At 58.7% G+C, this 17,391-nt stretch overlaps 1 protein-coding gene across 1 annotated transcript in view; it reads right to left on the bottom strand.

Moving 5' to 3' along the window:
• Window positions 1-17,391, bottom strand: part of CFAP46 (cilia and flagella associated protein 46) — a 119,610-nt gene that overhangs the window by 84,729 nt on the left and 17,490 nt on the right. Inside the window, 9 exon segments of the mRNA XM_025395562.1 lie at window positions 4,932-5,098; window positions 5,611-5,718; window positions 6,390-6,539; window positions 8,578-8,743; window positions 8,969-9,181; window positions 11,674-11,807; window positions 13,394-13,521; window positions 14,315-14,442; window positions 15,044-15,167. Coding sequence (XP_025251347.1) covers window positions 4,932-5,098; window positions 5,611-5,718; window positions 6,390-6,539; window positions 8,578-8,743; window positions 8,969-9,181; window positions 11,674-11,807; window positions 13,394-13,521; window positions 14,315-14,442; window positions 15,044-15,167 — 1,318 coding nt within the window.

Genomic DNA, 17,391 nt, shown 5'->3' on the forward strand with positions numbered 1-17,391 from the left:
CTTGGAACGTTCTATTTTCTTTCTGCTTCAAGTGGTGGCTGCTGAGAAGGCTGGGGCAGTTCTATTTTCTGCTCCTCTGATCTCGGCCTGGGGTCAGTCAGAGACTTCCAGAGACACCTCTGATCCCAGCCTGGTGTCTCAGCATGTCCAGAGCCAGGCAGATGTATTTTCAGCCTCAGCACATCCAGGGCCTGAGGGGCCAGGGTGGGTGGCCGGCGTCTCCTGCTCATGCCCGAGCTGCAGGGCTGGGGATGCGCCCCCGGCCCCACCTGCACAGGAAGGCCAGGGAGGGACACCAAAGCAGGCGAGTTTTCCTTTTGGAAGCAAATTGATTTGTATTACAGACTGCAGGGAAAACGTAACCTCTAGCCTCTGACAGAGGGATGCCAAAGAGGGGGGCCTGGCACGGAATCCTGTCCATATGGTTTTGGAAGAAAGATCATTCGCAATGAAAAGCCCCTCGATGTTGGCAGAAAACAGTGGGACACGGCTCCATCCCAACTCTGCTCCAGCCCTTTGCTGCCACGCTCTCCCTCCAGCTCCCCTGGTGAACATGGGGCACCACATGGCAGCGCCAGGCCAGCAGGGCAGTGTCCCAGGTGCATGGCTCCTGGCAGGGCTCACAGCCTCCTGAGCACTCTCAGCCTCACCCCTGCCAAGGCAGTGCTTGCAGCCCATCGCCTGGGTTCAGTCCCAGCTCTGCCACTCACCCCAGCTGGGTGGCCTCAGGAGCAACTTGGCCTCTGCCTGCCCATTTCCTGCTCTAGAGCCTGGGAACAGTAGTGCCTGCCAACCGAGAAGACTGAACGGGGGGCCTGGTGCATGATGCCCCATCTGGACACTGAGAAGAATGAACGGAGGCCTGGCACATGATGCCCCATCCTGGGCACTGAGAAGAGTGAATGGGGGGCATGGCACGTGATGCCCTGTCCTGGGCACTGAGAAGAGTAAACGGGGGGCCTGGTGCATGATGCCCCATCTGGACACTGAGAAGAATGAACGGAGGCCTGGCACATGATGCCCCGTCCTGGGCACTGAGAAGAGTGAACAGGGGGCCTGGCGCGTGATGCCCTGTCTGGGCACTGAGGAGAATGAACCGGGGGCATGGCGCGTGATGCCCCATCCTAGGCACTGAGAAGAGTGAAGGGGAGGCCTGACGCGTGATGCCCCATCCTAGGAACTGAAAAGAGTGAATGGGGGCATGGCGCATGATGACCCATCCTGGGCACTGAGAAGAGTGAATGGGGGCCGGGCACATGATGCCCCATCCTGGGCATTGAGAAAAGTGAACGGGGGGCCTGGTACACGGTGCCGTCTTGAGCACTGGCCTGCTTGTGCCTCTGAGCACCCAGGAGACCCTGAACATGTGGAAGTTGCCAACGTGAAAGGCATCTTGGCACATTCCCATGTTGGCCTCGCATCCCCACGGGTGTGGCCAACACAGGCCCTGGAGCCATCCCGGTGGGCAGGGCCGTGGGAAGACGGGGCGTGGGCCTGGGGTGCTCCTCGGCTCTGGCAGGTGCTGCCACACGGGCCATTTGGCCACAGAAAACATCTCTACAGCCTTTGGGTCAGCAGTTTCACCTTCCAGGATTATTAGACCCAGGAAATTGGCCAAAAAGAACCTCAAGGGAAACAACCTTTACCGCGGAAGCATTTACAACCGATGGAAACGGCCTCGTATTCAAAAACGGGGAAAAGATGAGGGACAATAATAATCGCCCAACTGGATGGAACACGGTAAGCCACTAAAAGTGAGATCCGTGAAAATGAAAGAATGGGAATGTTCTGTGTCCGGCTACGCTGCCGACGGGGACTGGCGGGATGGCTGACTCTGGAGGGCGAGCGAGGGACCCCAGTCAGAGGCCAGTTTCTTTTTTTCCTTTTTTTTTTTTTTAAGATCCAATTTATTTGGAGGAAAAAAACCCACAACCCAAAGGATAGGATTTTACATCAAGACATCTCCCAGGTAACAAGTCTACAGATTACAAATCATATTCATAGAAGATATTTTTGTACAAATTTTACATGTATTCAGGAGCAGGACATCAATCAATCCCCGTTTCTATTTTAATAGGGGGGACGAGGTAGGGGAGAGGGAAAAACAGTTTTGGATATAACTATTTGGAAGGAGAGCAGACACTGGGTGTAACTGTCTGGAAGGGGAGCAGACACGGGGTGTAACTGTCTGGAAGGGGAGCAGACACAGGGTGTAACTGTCTGGAAGGGGAGCAGACATGGGGTGTAACTATCTGGAAGGGGAGCAGACACTGGGTGTAACTGTCTGGAAGGGGAGCAGACACGGGGTGTAACTGTCTGGAAGGAGAGCAGACACGGGGTGTAACTGTCTGGAAGGGGAGCAGACACTGGGTGTAACTGGAAGGGGAGCAGACACTGGGTGTAACTGTCTGGAAGGGGAGCAGACACGGGGTGTAACTGTCTGGAAGGGGAGCAGACACGGGGTGTAACTGTCTGGAAGGGAAGCAGACACTGGGTGTAACTGTCTGGAAGGGAAGCAGACACTGGGTGTAACTGTCTGGAAGGGGAGCAGACACGGGGTGTAACTGTCTGGAAGGGGAGCAGACACGGGGTGTAACTGTCTGGAAGGATGGGAGACATGAAGAGGGCAAACCCTAGCTTTTCATTATCTACAATCAATGGTTTTTCCTTTTAAAAAAAAAAAAACAACCTTTCAATCTTCAACACTCTTTAAAAGCCCACTTCTTAGCTACTGGCCAATCCACACCAATTATTTAAACTCACTTGGTACACACCTTTGCCAACGGGGTAGATTATATTCACTATGCCCACTGCTGCAGCACGCATCGACCCACGCCCCTGCGTGGCTGAACAGGGCCTAATCTAGGACTGACGGGAGACGGGCTTGCAAACCAAGATCAACGGGTCGCTTCCCTGCTAGTACTGTCTACCAAGCTGATCCATACAAAACTGCACATAAAAGCAGGCAAGTGTAGCTACTGTGTTGCAAGAGAAACCAGGACCTTGTTAAATGATTCTCTCCATTACCATCTATTCTCTCAAGGGAAGCTTTAAAAAAATATAATAAAGAAAAACAACACATTGGTCTGGCCGCCTCAGGAATCCGACAAGCATTGGTGTGGCATTTCAGTGGAGAGGGAAACTTGGGGGGAAAAAACTCATCAAGGTTGTAAAAAAAGGCTCCCAATTTAACTGTCCCTGTCCCCATGTATCCACCACCCAAGACCACCCATTATTCTGGAGCACTCTGATCTATCAAAGGGGTCAGAGCATCAGGAGCAGGCGAGGAGTGAGAACCAAAAGACACCAAGAAACCAATTTGCCTGAGAAAAGCAGCAATTCTTCCTTCCACAGCTCTCCACGGCTGAGAGAGAAAACGCCCAAGACATCATCTACGTCACTTCAAGACTGCTTTTTGGGAGGTTAAGAGTAGCACGAAGAACTTAAGATGACGACAAGAGTCTAAATTTTTAGTTTCAAGGTTTCAACAGAATGTGGATATATTCAAACTTTCAAAAAGGACAGTGTTTAGAAAGGGTAAAACTAGGACACAGAAAACACTGGGAATTACCACGACCCCCAAGTGCTTCCGGCTCCAGGAAACAACCATTCATGTGTTTGCTGGAGGTCACACGATTTTCCCCTATTACCTGGTGCAAAATGACTCATCACTTCCCAAAAGCTTCTTTTCAAACCACGATTTTCCCATTTATTTTGGTCCAACACAGTCCTATTCTTTATGGCCTATAGTCTCACTCCCAACTACCCCCCTGGGGGGTAAAAAATAATAATAATAATGATAATAATTCCCCCTAGGCTGGCCCCCAAAACTCAGAATTAAATAAGAGGAGGGGCTGGCAGCCTCCTGGAGACTAAAACAACTTGAGGCTAAATCTACCTTTCCAAGAGTGGAAAATTTATTCAGATAACGTCTGAGAATTTATATATGCACAGGCCATTTTCTTTCATTGAAATTACCCTTATTTTCAAATTTAATTAGCGTGCATATCTGTCTATTCAAAATTATTTCAAAGCTGTATGTCATTAGAAATGGCAGTTTTTTACCTGCTGAATGTCCGTGTCCCTCAGAATTCCCTTCTATCTGCCATAGGCAGAGTGTCCGTGTCCCTCAGAATTCCCTTCTATCTGTCATAGGCAGAGTGTCCGTGTCCCTCAGAATTCCCTTCTATCTGCCATAGGCAGAGTGTCCGTGTCCCTCAGAATTCCCTTCTATCTGCCATAGGCAGAGTGTCCGTGTCCCCTCAGAATTCCCTTCTATCTGCCATAGGCAGAGTGTCCGTGTCCCCTCAGAATTCCGTTGCTGGGAGATGCTCATCCCCACAGTGATGGTGTTGGCGTGGGCCTTTGAGGGGGGTTGGATCATGGGGATGGAGCCCTCACCAACAGGGTTAGTCCCTTATGAAAGGGACCCCAGAGAGCCCCTGCCCCTTCCCGCATGCGAGGACACAGGAGGAGGCACCGTCTGGGAGCCGGGAAGGGGCCCCCGGCAGACACCGACTCTGCCGCACCTCGATGGGACCTCCAGCCTCCGGAACTGTGAGCAGGAACCATCTGGGGTGGGAGCCCCCCATCTGTGGCCCTTCGTCCCAGCCTCTGAAGGCTGAGGCCCCCCCTTTCTGTGCCAACGATGCACACGCAGCCAGCAGGCCACACACCCCTCCTGGGAGGCCCACGTGACTTAAGAATCCTTCCCGACCAGCTTTCCACGGGCCACTGCTGCCGTGCCCATGAGGGCCCAGGGCTGGCAGGAGGAGGCCGCCTGTGCACGTGGCTGAGGCCCACAGGAAGGTTTCTGGACCGGGCCTGGGGACCTGGTGGGGCTCACATGCACCCTGATCTGTGATTGCAGCCCAGGCCCGCGCTCCCTGCCCATTCTGGGGGAATTGGTCCAGTCATGAGAGGTTACTTACGGCCCAAATATCTTCAGGTACTTGATGCCCATTTCCACAGCCCTGTGAGCACAGGCCATGGTGGTCTCATGGTCACGTGCCGCATAAGCGAAGTGGGTCAGCCGCGTCAGGGTCTGCAGCTCCACCAGGGGGTCTGACCAGTTGCACTCGGAAGCCATTTTCACCAACTTCCAGTGGGTGGCAAGAGAAGGGGCACCGTGTTAGCAACAACGACCTTCCAGCGGCTGCAGCCCCACGGACCACGCAGCACGTGTGATTCTACACAGAGGCGTGGCCTGTGAAGGGCCACTGCGCCACAAACCACAAAAGCTGAGCTACCACGTCCATGCCTGTGAGGGCCCCTGATGTTTTTGCAGCTCCCACACCCCACAGGGTGTCCTGGACACGGGACTGGCGTGTGCAGTCCCCGGCTGCCCCTGAGCGGCGCAGGGTGGGGCGGGACATGGAGGGTCCGCTCAGACAGCATTTGCCTCACACCAGGAGACGGGGACTCTGAGCATAAAGCTGAAGGAAGTGCGCAGAGGGGCACAGCTCTGTTGGGAGGTGGAGGAGAGCGGGGCAGAGTGGGGGTCAGCATGCACGACGAGGCTTGAGTTCCAGCCACCTTGGGCAACACCTCGGACCCTCAGCGTCCTCGCCTCTGGGCCCCCGGCCTCCGGAGACCCCTGGGGACACCTACCTGGGCCAGGGAGGGGACAGTGAAGTCCATGAGGCCCAGCCCGTTGCATGAGTACATTTCCAAGGCAACGAGGACTCTGGTCACCGAGCTGACATCCTCGTTGGTGCCCTGGTGGGAAGGATGCCCTGAGTGCCTCAGCCCAAGAGTGCGGGGGAGTCTGGAACATGTGTGAATCGAACACGGCGAGGTATTAGTTTTATGGCAACAATCAGACCACGAAATTGGGAGCGTTTAGACCTTAGACTGTGTTTCTAACTGTGAATCTGCAGGTCATCTTCTCATACAACGAGGAGCCCCAGGACTGTGCGGCCCCATGTGTGAGGCAGTCTTGTCTGCTGGCTGGGGGATCCCCGAGGAGGGAAGGACCAGCGGGCCTGACACGGTGGCTGCCTGGCCAGGCAGGTTGATGCCTGGACCCTCCCCACCTCCCTGGGCCCCACTCGGCCCTGGCTCCTGGCCAGGTTCCAAGGCCCCTCCTCCATCAGGCCTTCCAGGAGCTCATGGGGCCGGCCCTGGGCCCGCTCCTCCTCGGGAGAGGGCAGCATCCCCCAGGCCCAGCAGCTCACAGACCCCGTGGACGGGTGGGCAGAGGAGGCCCCGTGCCGCACTCAAGGTCAGTCAGCGGCAGTGAGTTCAATGGGAAAAGGGAGTGCCCAGGCCATCCCTGGTGGCTCCATCTGGAGCCAAGTGGTCCTGGGGGCCCCACCACCCCCAGCTGTCTTGGACCTCTATGTCCACAGGGCCTCGATCGGAGGCCAGATGCGGGCAGGGGCGCCCACCTGCTCCTCGGTGCCCAGCCGCGGCCCAATCTGCTGCTGTAGCAGCTGCTTGGCCTTGACCCAGGTGGCGATGAGCTGCTGCCGGGTGCTGGTGGGCACCGTCTCCTCGGGCGCACTCCCATTGGTCAGGTTCAGGGCAAACTCGCAGACCTAGGATGGATGTGTTCTTGGTCATGAAACCTGAATTCTAAACAGGGGACCTTGAGCCAAAATCCAAACCATTAAAAGATGGATGGACCCAGCTCCTGTTCCAGCCTGTGAAACACATGAGACCTCAGGCCCCCCAGGGCTGCACCAAAAACCCAGCAGACAAAGCCCCACCCCCAGGCGCCGAGGACGAGGACGCAGCCGCACACACGGGGAGGCAGCTGCCACCTGGTCTCCGGTGCACCCCGGTCCTCTCACTCCTGAGCTGTCTTGGGAACACCTGCTCCTTGTAAAACATCTCAGTAGCACAGACACCTACTGGGCAGCGTCCTTCCCCTTCCTCCCCCTCCATCCTTGCTTCTGGATAAACTTTCAAACGCTGGTCAAGTTCCACACAGACCTTCCATCGGAATGTGTTTGGGGAGCACTGACTCCCCTCTTCACCACCTGGCTCCCAGTCCAGGCACTGCCCAAGCCAGCTTCCTCTCACTCTGCCATTCACTCCGTGCTCCCAGATTGCCAGGTCAGTGCCGGCGCTTCCTCTCAGCATCTGGATCCAGCCGTCATCACATCCAAGAGGGAAGCTCCTCTGCACCCCCAGCTGCCTCCCGGGGCCCACAACAGGCTCAGCTGCACTCACAGCTGCCCGAGCTGCCCACAGCGCCCTCCCCTCCGCAGCCTCCAGCCTGATCCCTGCAGGTCCCCGGAGCTGGCCCCTGGTCCCCTCTCAGAAGAACGACCTGCACCTGATGCCACAGCCGGTGCTCCTGGCCGTCCTGGCTGGATCACACTGACTGCCCAGGGCCAGCCGTCCCCACTGGGAGCTGGTAGCACCAGGGCCCTCTCTGGCTGTGGCCTAGCACAGCTGACCGTCAGTGCTGACCGTGAGAGCCGTGAGTGCCGTGCCGCAGGCTCGAGACTCTCCAGCCCACGGTTTTATCCATGGCCCAGAAAGGGTCATGCGGGATGAGCTTTAGCACAAAGTCTTCCTTCAAGGGTGGGGACAGCTCCCTCCCTGTGCCCCTGCGGGGACACTCAAGGCCTCCCTGCCCCGGCCCCACCGCGGGCGCTCCACACACAGGCTCCAGGAGGTTCCGACTCCCCTGACCCTTTAGGAAACCGGCTTTCTCCCGGGTTCTCTGAGGCTGTTCTGAGTTAGAAACGGGCAGTGGCTTGACACACACTTCGGCAACATCCGTCAACGTGAACACTCCCTTTTCCCTTCCTTTTGGATTACAACAAAATCCAAATTCCGTGGGATAAATGATCCGCCTGGGCCACCAGGATCGTCCCACACACTGGGTCTGCTGCGTTTTACTGGGACGGCTGCATTTGTGGGTGACACGGTCCCTGTTTCCCGCTGTTCCAATCCGCCATTTCTGGTTCTATTTCCACTCCCCTCAGCCTGGAGCCTACCCCGAGGGGAGGCCCACACCCACCCACAGGTCTTGCTTTCCTCTCTCCAGCCCTGGCTTTACTTCCTAGCAACTGGAGCCCCTGACGTTTTACTTCCTAAATTGTTCTTACGTCTGTCACCTCCACTGAGGGCAGTTTGCTCTCCCAGGGCCTTTCCAGGAGCCTTCAGAAGCTCAGCCCCAGCCTCCAGCCTCAGGTCTGCAGGGCTCTGTCTCGGTGGGGTCGGCTGCCTCCCCGCTCTCTCCCTCCACTCCCGCCCCCTCACACACACCCCTCTCTCTCTCTCTCCCCCCCCACCTCTTTCTCTGTCTCTTCTCCTCTCTCTTCTTCTCTCTCCTTTCTCCTCTGTCTTTTCCTCTCTCTCTCTTTTCTCTGTCTCTTCTCTCTCCTTTCCTCTCTCTCTCCTTTCTCTTGTCTCTCCTCTCTCTCTCTTATCCTCTTTCCTCTCTCTTTTCTCCTCTCTCCTTTCCTCTCTCTCCTCTCACTTCTCCTCTCTTCTCTCTCCTCTCCTCTCTCCTTTCCTCTCTCTCCTCTCACTTCTCCTCTCTTCTCTCTCCTCTCCTCTCTCTGTTCACCTTTCTCTCCCCCCAACCCTGTCTCTCTCTCGGCACCATGGAGGTGCTACCTCCACCGCTGTTTTGATCTCGGAGGTGGCTCCTGGGTCCAGTGGGCTGTGAAACGTGTTTGGTCGCATGAATTTCCTGGACTTCTCAGCAGCCTGGACTGGAATCCAGCTGATGATCAGGCCTCGCGCCAAGGTGTTGCAGAGCGTCACCAGCATCACAGGGTCCCTGGGAGACACGCTTGTCAGAGGGAATCTTGGCCCCCGCAGGCCACACCCTGATCCCATGCACAGAGTACTCAGGCCGTGGTAGGAGGCCTGAGATGCACAGGTGCCCAAGACCCTCCTCTGCTGGGACGCAGAGGGCCACGGAGCGCAGCTGCCTGCCTTTGTTCCGGGGTCTCCCGAGGGAAGAAGCCCCTCCTTGCGTGACTGCAGCACTGCCCATACACACCCACTGTGGCCCGTGGCCTTGACGATGCTCAGGAGGTGGTACAGGGCGTCCACCAGCTCCTTCTGCCGCCCGGCCAGGATCAGGTGGTGGTTGTGGTTCAGGACGTAGACCACGGCGTTCTGTACGATCCACGCCTCCTGGATCTCCTGTCCGATCTCCGCAGAGCGTAGCCAGTTATTCATGGCATACTGGGACAGACTCTCCACCCAGGTTCTGCAAAATGAGCACGTCAAGCCCTTCATGCAGGGTGCCCAGCCCGGGGACCGGGACCAGGACGGCCAAGCCCTTCATGCAGGGCGCCCAGCCCCGGGGCCGGGACCAGGACGGCCAAGCCCTTCATGCAGGGTGCCCAGCCCGGGGGCCGGGACCAGGACAGCCTGTCAGGGACCAGGCTGCAGGCGGGAAGCGGGTGGGGGCGGGTGGGCATCGACCAAACTCCATCTGCATTCACAGTGCTCCTGCCACTGGCACTCCCGCCTGAGCCCCGCCTCCCGTCCCATCAGCAGCCGCGTTCCACTCTCATGGGAGGGCCAACCACACTGCCAGCTGCGCTTTCCGAGGATCTAGGCTGCGCGCTCCTTGTGAGAACCGAACCAACGCCTGACGATCTGAGGTGGAAACAGCTTCATCCTGGGACCAGCCTCCCCCTAGCCAGTCCATGGAAAAACTGTCTCCCACAAAACCAGTGCCCGGGGCTAACACAGCTGGGGACGGCTGCCTACATGTGAAACAGTCTTTCCCACCCGCCCTCTCTAAAGACAGTGTAGACTCTTCTACGAGACTCCCTTGTTTCCGGAAGTCTGTGGAGCCCTGGGCTCAGAAAGGGGCTCCTGTGGGGGCTGCACGGGGCGGAGACACTCTGCCCCACCCTCCACCCAGCCCCCCATAGCCTGCGCGCTCCACCTGAAGCACTGGGGCCCAGCCTGGTGCTCCCCATTCCCAGCGGCCCCCTCGTTCCAGTTTGTCCTCATCCTCCCTGGACACCTCCAACAGCCCCAGTTGGTTCCCATGGCCACGAGCGCTCACACCTGCCACGGGACCCCCGCTCACCTGCAAACCTCCGGCCCCCGGCCCGAGGCTGCGTCCAGCCACACTGCAGCTGCCTCGCGCCTCCTGGCCTTGCTCCACACTGCGAAGCGCCGCCCTCCCTCCTGCCCAAGCGAGCATCTTCCTCTTCCTCCCCACCTGAATTACGCCCTTCCCCAGGGAGCCGGCACACGGAGCGCAGGGCAGTCAGCCTTCACTCAGCAGTGTGGACATGGACAGGGTCTGTCCGTCCCACTAGACCAGGCTGGGCAAACAGCATTTTGGACTTTGCAAGCTCCACATAGTCTTCACTATATTTTTTCTATTTTGTTTTACAAATTTAAAAGTGTCAAAGCCACTCTCAGCTCACAGGCTACAAACAGCTTGAGCCCTGATTTTCAGACCCTCCTCTGTCTATGAGCAGGCCCAGCAGGAGTGCAGAGCTCTGCCCAGCCTTGGGCCTTGGGATGCCTGGAAAGGCATCCGGAGCCCCTGCCTGAAATGATGGGGCTGTGAGGGCTGGGAGCCCGGGGCCGGCCTGGGCCAGGCAGCTCCTCACAGAGCCCAGAGCTGCTATAGGAGACGGGATCCCGAGAGGCCAAGACAAAGGCCACCTGCAGCCATCATCGCCATTGCTGCTGCCTGACCACCTCTTCCCTCCAAAGGGCTCGGCTGGGTGGCTCCAGGCGTGCACAGCAAGCAGGGACAGCTGACTTTCCTTCTGCCCCGTGTGACCGGTGAGGACAGGGATGCTGTGCCCAGCTTCTGTTGCATGGATAGTCGGGACACCCAAGGTTACCACGTTCATGTGCTTGGCGCAGCTGCATCGGAGGGATAAGTTCCCGTGTCCTACGCACGGTAAGCAACTATGGTTTACGGGGATGCTGGGAGGGGGACACTGAACGTCCCCAATAGCGAGAAACAATGCACGTCCAACATGACGGATTCACTAATTACCCAGATCTGATCACCACGTTACATGGATCAAAACGTCACTATGCACCCCAGAAACATTAAATTATTACTTGTCAATTAAAAAAATAAGTTAAAAATATTTAATTTTAGATTAAAAATAGGTAAAAACCATCACTGCTGGTAAAGCACTCCAATTTCATGATTGTTTCTGAACTTGGAGCCTCATGTCGGCAAATCCTGTGAGATGTTCTGTACAAACTAATTTTGCTTATTGACACACAAGGAGTTTTCGAGGCCAAGGCAGTCCTTGATGGCTTTTCCCACAATAGGAGGGAGAGCAGAGCTTTTCCTCGGAGCAAATACAGAAGCTGCTCCTTCTATCTCCTGCCACGAAGCACCTCCCCACACGAAGACCACCTCCCCACACGAAGACCACCTCCCCACAGCTGCCTTTCATGCACCATCAGAGGGACTGACGAGAGTGACACGGTGGAAAAGACACTCGTGAACTTCTCCTCGTAGTGACAACAAACGACGCCCGGGGTCTTGCTAGGAACAACTGCTAAAAACAAGTGAGGCCACGTCACCCCGTTTCCTCTTTCATGGTCTCAATGTCATTTACGTGACAGTGGACACTTCCCCGACATGAGAAGCCTGTGTCCTTACGAATGCGAAGGGCGTCCCTCCCTACGCCAGGCTGAGTGCAGGGCACCCTCTGACCCACGGCCCGGGCAGTGCTCAAGGCCACCGTCGCCTCTGCCCACCTGTATGTGATCCACTCGGCATTCGCCTCCGGGGGCTCAGGCACGTAGCCGGCTGGGTGCTGGCTCAGGTCCTCTGGGGGGATGGCCCGGTCATTCAGCTCTACACCTTCTGACCGCAGCAAATGAACCGTGGCCTGCAAAACACACATGCAGTGGGAGGGGTTGTGGGTGGAGCACAGGCCAGCCCCAGACGGGAAACACACATGCCCTTCCCTCAGCTCTGATCTGAAAATGCCAAGCACAGGCTGGGAGACCCGTCTGCTGCGCCCTTTCCAAGCCGGGCCTGCCCCGACAGCCACTCCAAGGACTAAAGCCCGTCCCTCGCAGACTTTCTCCACCCATCAGCACGAGAGTCAGGGAAGAGAAGGTCCTTCCAGAGCACCGCACACCCCAGTGGCCCCGAAGGACCAACAGTGGCTTCCTGGTATCAGCAGACACCGGCCAGCATTTGCACTTCCCCTACATCATCATTACGTTTTAAATGCTTGAGGGGAAAGGGCTGCGCTGGCCTGTGGAGTGTGCACAAGCATGTGGCACAGAACCGTGGCCTCTGCTGGCTCTGGTTCTGCCATCTGACCTCTGGCTCCCTGAGCAGAGGGGTCTGTGCCGCTTCTTACCCTGACCCCAGCTGAGCTCATGGGCCTAGCACTTGGGAGCCACTCGGCGGACATACTCCATAAATCTGCAGGTGCCCTGCCCTCCGAGGCTGATGGCCATGCACCCACTGAGCCAGTCCACAGACATCTAACCGAGAGTGGCTCTGGGAACTCTGAAGTCACACAGTCACAAAGGCCACGCTCATGTTGCCGCAGCGCGGTGACTGCGAGCTCAGACCGAGGTCCCAGGGCCGGGTTTGGATCCCGCTCTGCCATTTCCACCTGCTGACTTTGGGCAGGGCGAGCCCGGGCGTCTCTGAGCCTGCGTGGGAGGAACAGGCCTGGCGGCCCCATGGCAGGGGCCCCGGACATCACGCCACATTCAATGCACTTCTGCAGCAAATGCCGAGGTACCATCCCCCCGTGGAGCGGCGGTCGCCATGTGTCATCCACACAACTGCAGATTCACCACTCGGAAATGATTCCCAAGAGAAACTTACACCCATGCACATTTTGGGTTATATTTTTCTCCTAGAAAATCTCCCAAGAATCCAGGAAGTTTTCCCTCCCTCATATTTGTTTTATTTGAAGCACAGAAGGTTCTATGACGATAAATATCTGCAGTGGGTTAACAGGCCATGTGGACACCAACGCCTGCTCTGCAGAGGTTGTGCGGATGCAGGAAAGCAACCCTCCAATGCTGTGGTGCAGGGACGCACCTCAGCCCCGACAACCCCACCTCCGCGACGCACCTCAGTCCCGACGAACCCCACCTCCACGACACACCTCAGCCCCGACGAACCCCACCTCCGCGACGCACCTCAGTCCCGACGAACCCCACCTCCGCGACGCACCTCAGTCCCGACGAACCCCACCTCCGCGACGCACCTCAGCCCCGACGACCCCACCTCTGCAATGCACCTCAGCCCCGACGAACCCCACTTCCAGGACGCACCTCAGCCCCAACGAACCCCACCCCCGGGACACACCTCAGCCCCAACGACCCCACCTCCGCGACGCACCTCAGGCCCGATGAACTCCACCTCCGGGACGCACCTCAGCCCCGACAAACCCCACCTCAGCGACGCACCTCAGCCCCGATGAACCCCACCTCAGCGACGCACCTCAGCACCGATGAACCCCACCTCCGCAAACTTCCGCAGCAGGTCGGGGCACACCTGCCTCTGCAGGACGACCTCAGGGTGGCTCCAGGTGTCCTGCACCGAGCCGTCCCTACCTCGCCTCTTCTTTCCTGAGAGAAAAATGGCAGCAGGTAAGGATCATGTTTTTTTCCAGCAAATATATAAAAACACAAGAATTCCTGGCCCATCTTGGAGTGCCTGAGCCTCTCCCCAGCTCCCAGTAGGGTCCACCAAGGTAGGCGGGTGAGCGGGAGGTGGGCAGCTTGCCCAGGAAGGGGCTGGAGGAGCTCTCCGTGGGGTGGCGGAGCTGGGTGTAGTGCTGGCCCCCAGCCAGGGCTTGCTCTTGGCCACATTCCTGCAAATGCTCTTGGCACCTGTGGCTCTCCCAGCTCCTCCTGCATACCCCACCTTCTGGAGGGGTTCCCCCCCAACTCCTGCAGGACTCCCAGGCCCCCGTGCCCGTTCTGTCACTTCCCTCGTCCCTCTGGGTCCTGACTGTCCCTGAGACAGGTGCCTCTCCAGGGCCTGGTGCTGACTGATGAGGCTGCCCCACCCACGTCCTGCTCCCGCTGGGCCTGTGGCCACTGCCCTCTGCCTGCAGGTGCCCCGCATGGGCATCTGCTTGCTGGCTGTGGCTGCCCCTGCCTGAGCCTCCGAGGCCCCCAGTGACTGAAGACGGAGCATGATGATGGTGCTTGTGGCTCGGCCGACACAGCCAGATGTGGCCGCCGCCCCGTGATTGGCAGTCCTGATAATTAGTGGGAACTGCTACTACTGTGACTTAGCTATACCCTTTCTCATGTGAAGGCCCCATGGGCTGTCATTGCATGAACCACAACGCTTCCCGCACCCAGAGGGCGGCTGTGGCCAGGCTGGGACGCACTCGTGAGGGCGGGTACAAACCTCTCCGCAGCCTCGACTTCTTCACCTTGACGTTGTCATACAGGAGGCAGAAGCGGCTCGCCGTCCGACAGACGTCCCACACGCCTTGTTTCCGGGCCACTTTGGCCAGCTCTGCCCAAATCTGTATCCTGCTCACCGAGAACCCAAACGAGGGAAAAGTGGGTAGACAAATGTGGCTGCTAAAGTTAGAAAACACCTGGGCTGCCTGCCTGAGTAAAGGCCACTGTGGCTCTGCGGTTTCGAGGTGGCCAGGAGCCCGGTGCTCACACTGGGGACGGCCTGGCGGGCGCATGTCCCGGGGTCGGGTGCAGCTCTCTGCTTCCCCCTGCCAGTCAGCTGTGAGCGGCACCTCCCTTCCCTGTGGTGAGAAGAAAGGCCGTGCAATCCACTGCACGGAGCAGGCCTCCTGGGGGTGGTACCGCAGGGTTGGTACCAAAAATCAGCCTGCTCTGGTCACAGGCGCTGCGTGTCCTCCGAGTGACAGCAGTGACAGGCGGGACAGGGCGGCCGCACACCTCACAGGCCGTGGCTGTCATCACAGGCTGGGGGGTCCCATCTATGTCGGGACCCCCAGGCGGGGACCTCCTCCCACCATCCTGAAGCAGGTGACCTGGTGTGTCCCCAGACAGCCACACACAGGGTCAGCTCGGCTGCCACAGACGCTGGCTCTTGGGCTGAGCGACCCCCAGGCAGGGCTCTGTGTGGCGCTCTGGCCTCTTCCTCGCTCACCTCTCCTTGCTGTTTTCATTGCCCAGGCGCCGCAGGTGCCCGGCAGCTTTGTCCACGCTGACGATGTGGTGCCGCGCCTTTGCACAAAGGTAGGTGAACCGGCCCCTGCTCTTCCCGGTGGAGACTGGGACAGAAATGCACAGACAGGCGTTGGGGCTGCTGGCGAAGGGCCGGGGACGTGCCCATCAGGAACCAGCGCCCCGCGCCGGCACCGGGGTGGCCACCCACAGGTGGTGGCTGCAGGGGCCCTAGATCCCCGGCTCCCGGGAGCAGAGCTGCAGAGTGGCATTGCCTGTGTCTCCTGCCGGCGACGAGGCCGAGCCAGTGCTCCTCTGAGTGGGGGAGGCTCCAGGAACCTCAGAGCAGTCTGCCAAGATCCTCCCGCTGCTCTGCTGGCTGTGCTGCCTAGCTGACGTCCAAGCAGGGGCACCCGGCCTCAGACTCCCGCGCTCCCACCCAGCCCCTGTGTAGCACCCCAAGGCCCAGCAGTTTTATCTGCATGACGCCAGAGGTTCCGAATCACCACTCCTTTTCCTGGCAAATAAATCACAAGCACCCGGAACTTAGCTCCACACCCTGGGGGGCCTCCTGTGCATGGGCGACCCCGGGGACTGGGCCTCCCCTGGCTGGTGTCTACCCTCTCGGCCGGCACAGGGGTTCACCTTCAGGAGCCACTCAAGGGTGTCCTCCCCTGGAGCCCGCACCACCCTCACTGCCCCTGGGCAGGGCCCCGCAGCACCTCGTGCTGGGTGTAGGGTGCTGTCCTCCTGCTGGGTGTAGGGTCCTGGGTGTACGGTGCTGTCTCAGCCCCACAGCCAGCAGGTGGACATGCACCTGACCCCCAGGCGGCCAGCAGCACACGCCCATGAATGAAAGGAGTCAGGAAGGCAAAATAGGTGCGTCCGGGTCCTACTGGTGGATCTGCAGCTGCTCCTCAAACTTATTAGGGCAAAATGAAAGCACAGGTGCGGCAGCATCTGAGGGCGGTGGACGACGAGGCGGTGACCCCTCCCCTCTCCAAGAGCGACCAACCTTCCCTTGCAGGACACGACCCACCCTGCATCTGCCCATCTCCTTGTCTCAGACCCGAGACATGACCCAGCGTCTCCATTCCCAACCACCGTCTCCGCAGGCTGCAGTCTGGGTGACGCCTGCTTCATCGTGCTGGGCGAAAGCCGCCAGCTGCTGGGCACTGAGCTGGAGGGAGGCCTGGCGGCGGCCCCCAGCAGGACCCTTAAGGGACCAGTGGGAAGGGCTCCTAAGCCAGGCCCAGCCTGGCCCCTGCACTGGGCTGAAGAGAGTGGGACCGCCTGCGTTCCCAGAGCCACTGGCGAGTGCCCAGAGAAGCTGGGGCAGTGGGGGTGCAATACACCCCCAAACCCTGGCTCAGTCCCTGCACGTGGGCCGCATGGCCCCATGTCCCACTACCCAAAGCCAGCTCAGGGTCTCCCCAGGACAGACGTGATGGCTTCAGCTTTGACCCCCGTGATCCAGGGAGCCCTGTCCTGTGCCTCTGGCTCAACCCCACTCCCCAGAGCAGGGTGTGTTGAAGTCCTCGCCCCCAGGACCTGAGTATGACCTTCTTTGGAGGTAATCTGGGTCAAATGAGGTCGCCAGGGTGGACCCTAGTCCAGTCTGACTGGTATCCTTTTTTTTTTTTTTTTTGAGACAGAATCTCGCTCTGCCGCCCAGGCTGTGGCCGGATCTCAGCTCACTGCAAGCTCCACCTCCCGGGTTCACGCCATTCTCCTGCCTCAGCCTCCCGAGTAGCTGGGACTACAGGCGCCCGCCACCTCGCCCGGCTAATTTTTTGTATTTTTTTTTTTAGTAGAGACGGGGTTTCACCGTGTTAGCCAGGATGGTCTCGACCTCCTGACCTCATGATCCACCCGTCTCGGCCTCCCAAAGTGCTGGGATTACAGGCTTGAGCCACTGTGCCCGGCCTGACTGGTATCCTTCTAAGAGGAGGAAACGAGGACACAGACCCCCAGAAGGAACGGCCCTGAGGACGCAGGGAGGAGACAGTGTCCACAAGCCAAGGAGCCCTCAGGGGGAACCAGCCCTGCCCACGCCTTGACTTCCAGCCTGGGACTGGGAGGAGTGAGTTCCTGTTGTCTAAGCAGCGGAGCCCGTGGGGTCTGTCCTAGCAGCCGGGGCACCTGACATGGCTGGCGTGTGCACAGAAGACCCTTGCTGGGCTTTGCCAGACCCGGCAGGCCGAGATCGGAGGACACTGCTGGTGCATGGTCCCTGCACATCCAGGGGCCGTGGTAGGGAGCATGGGGACTGGGGAAACCCCGGGGCAGCCTCGGAGCCATTCCAAGGCGGATGGTTCCGGGCTGGGAGAG

This window comes from Theropithecus gelada, chromosome 9 (assembly GCF_003255815.1).
Source record: "Theropithecus gelada isolate Dixy chromosome 9, Tgel_1.0, whole genome shotgun sequence".
Taxonomy (NCBI): Eukaryota; Metazoa; Chordata; class Mammalia; order Primates; family Cercopithecidae; genus Theropithecus; species Theropithecus gelada.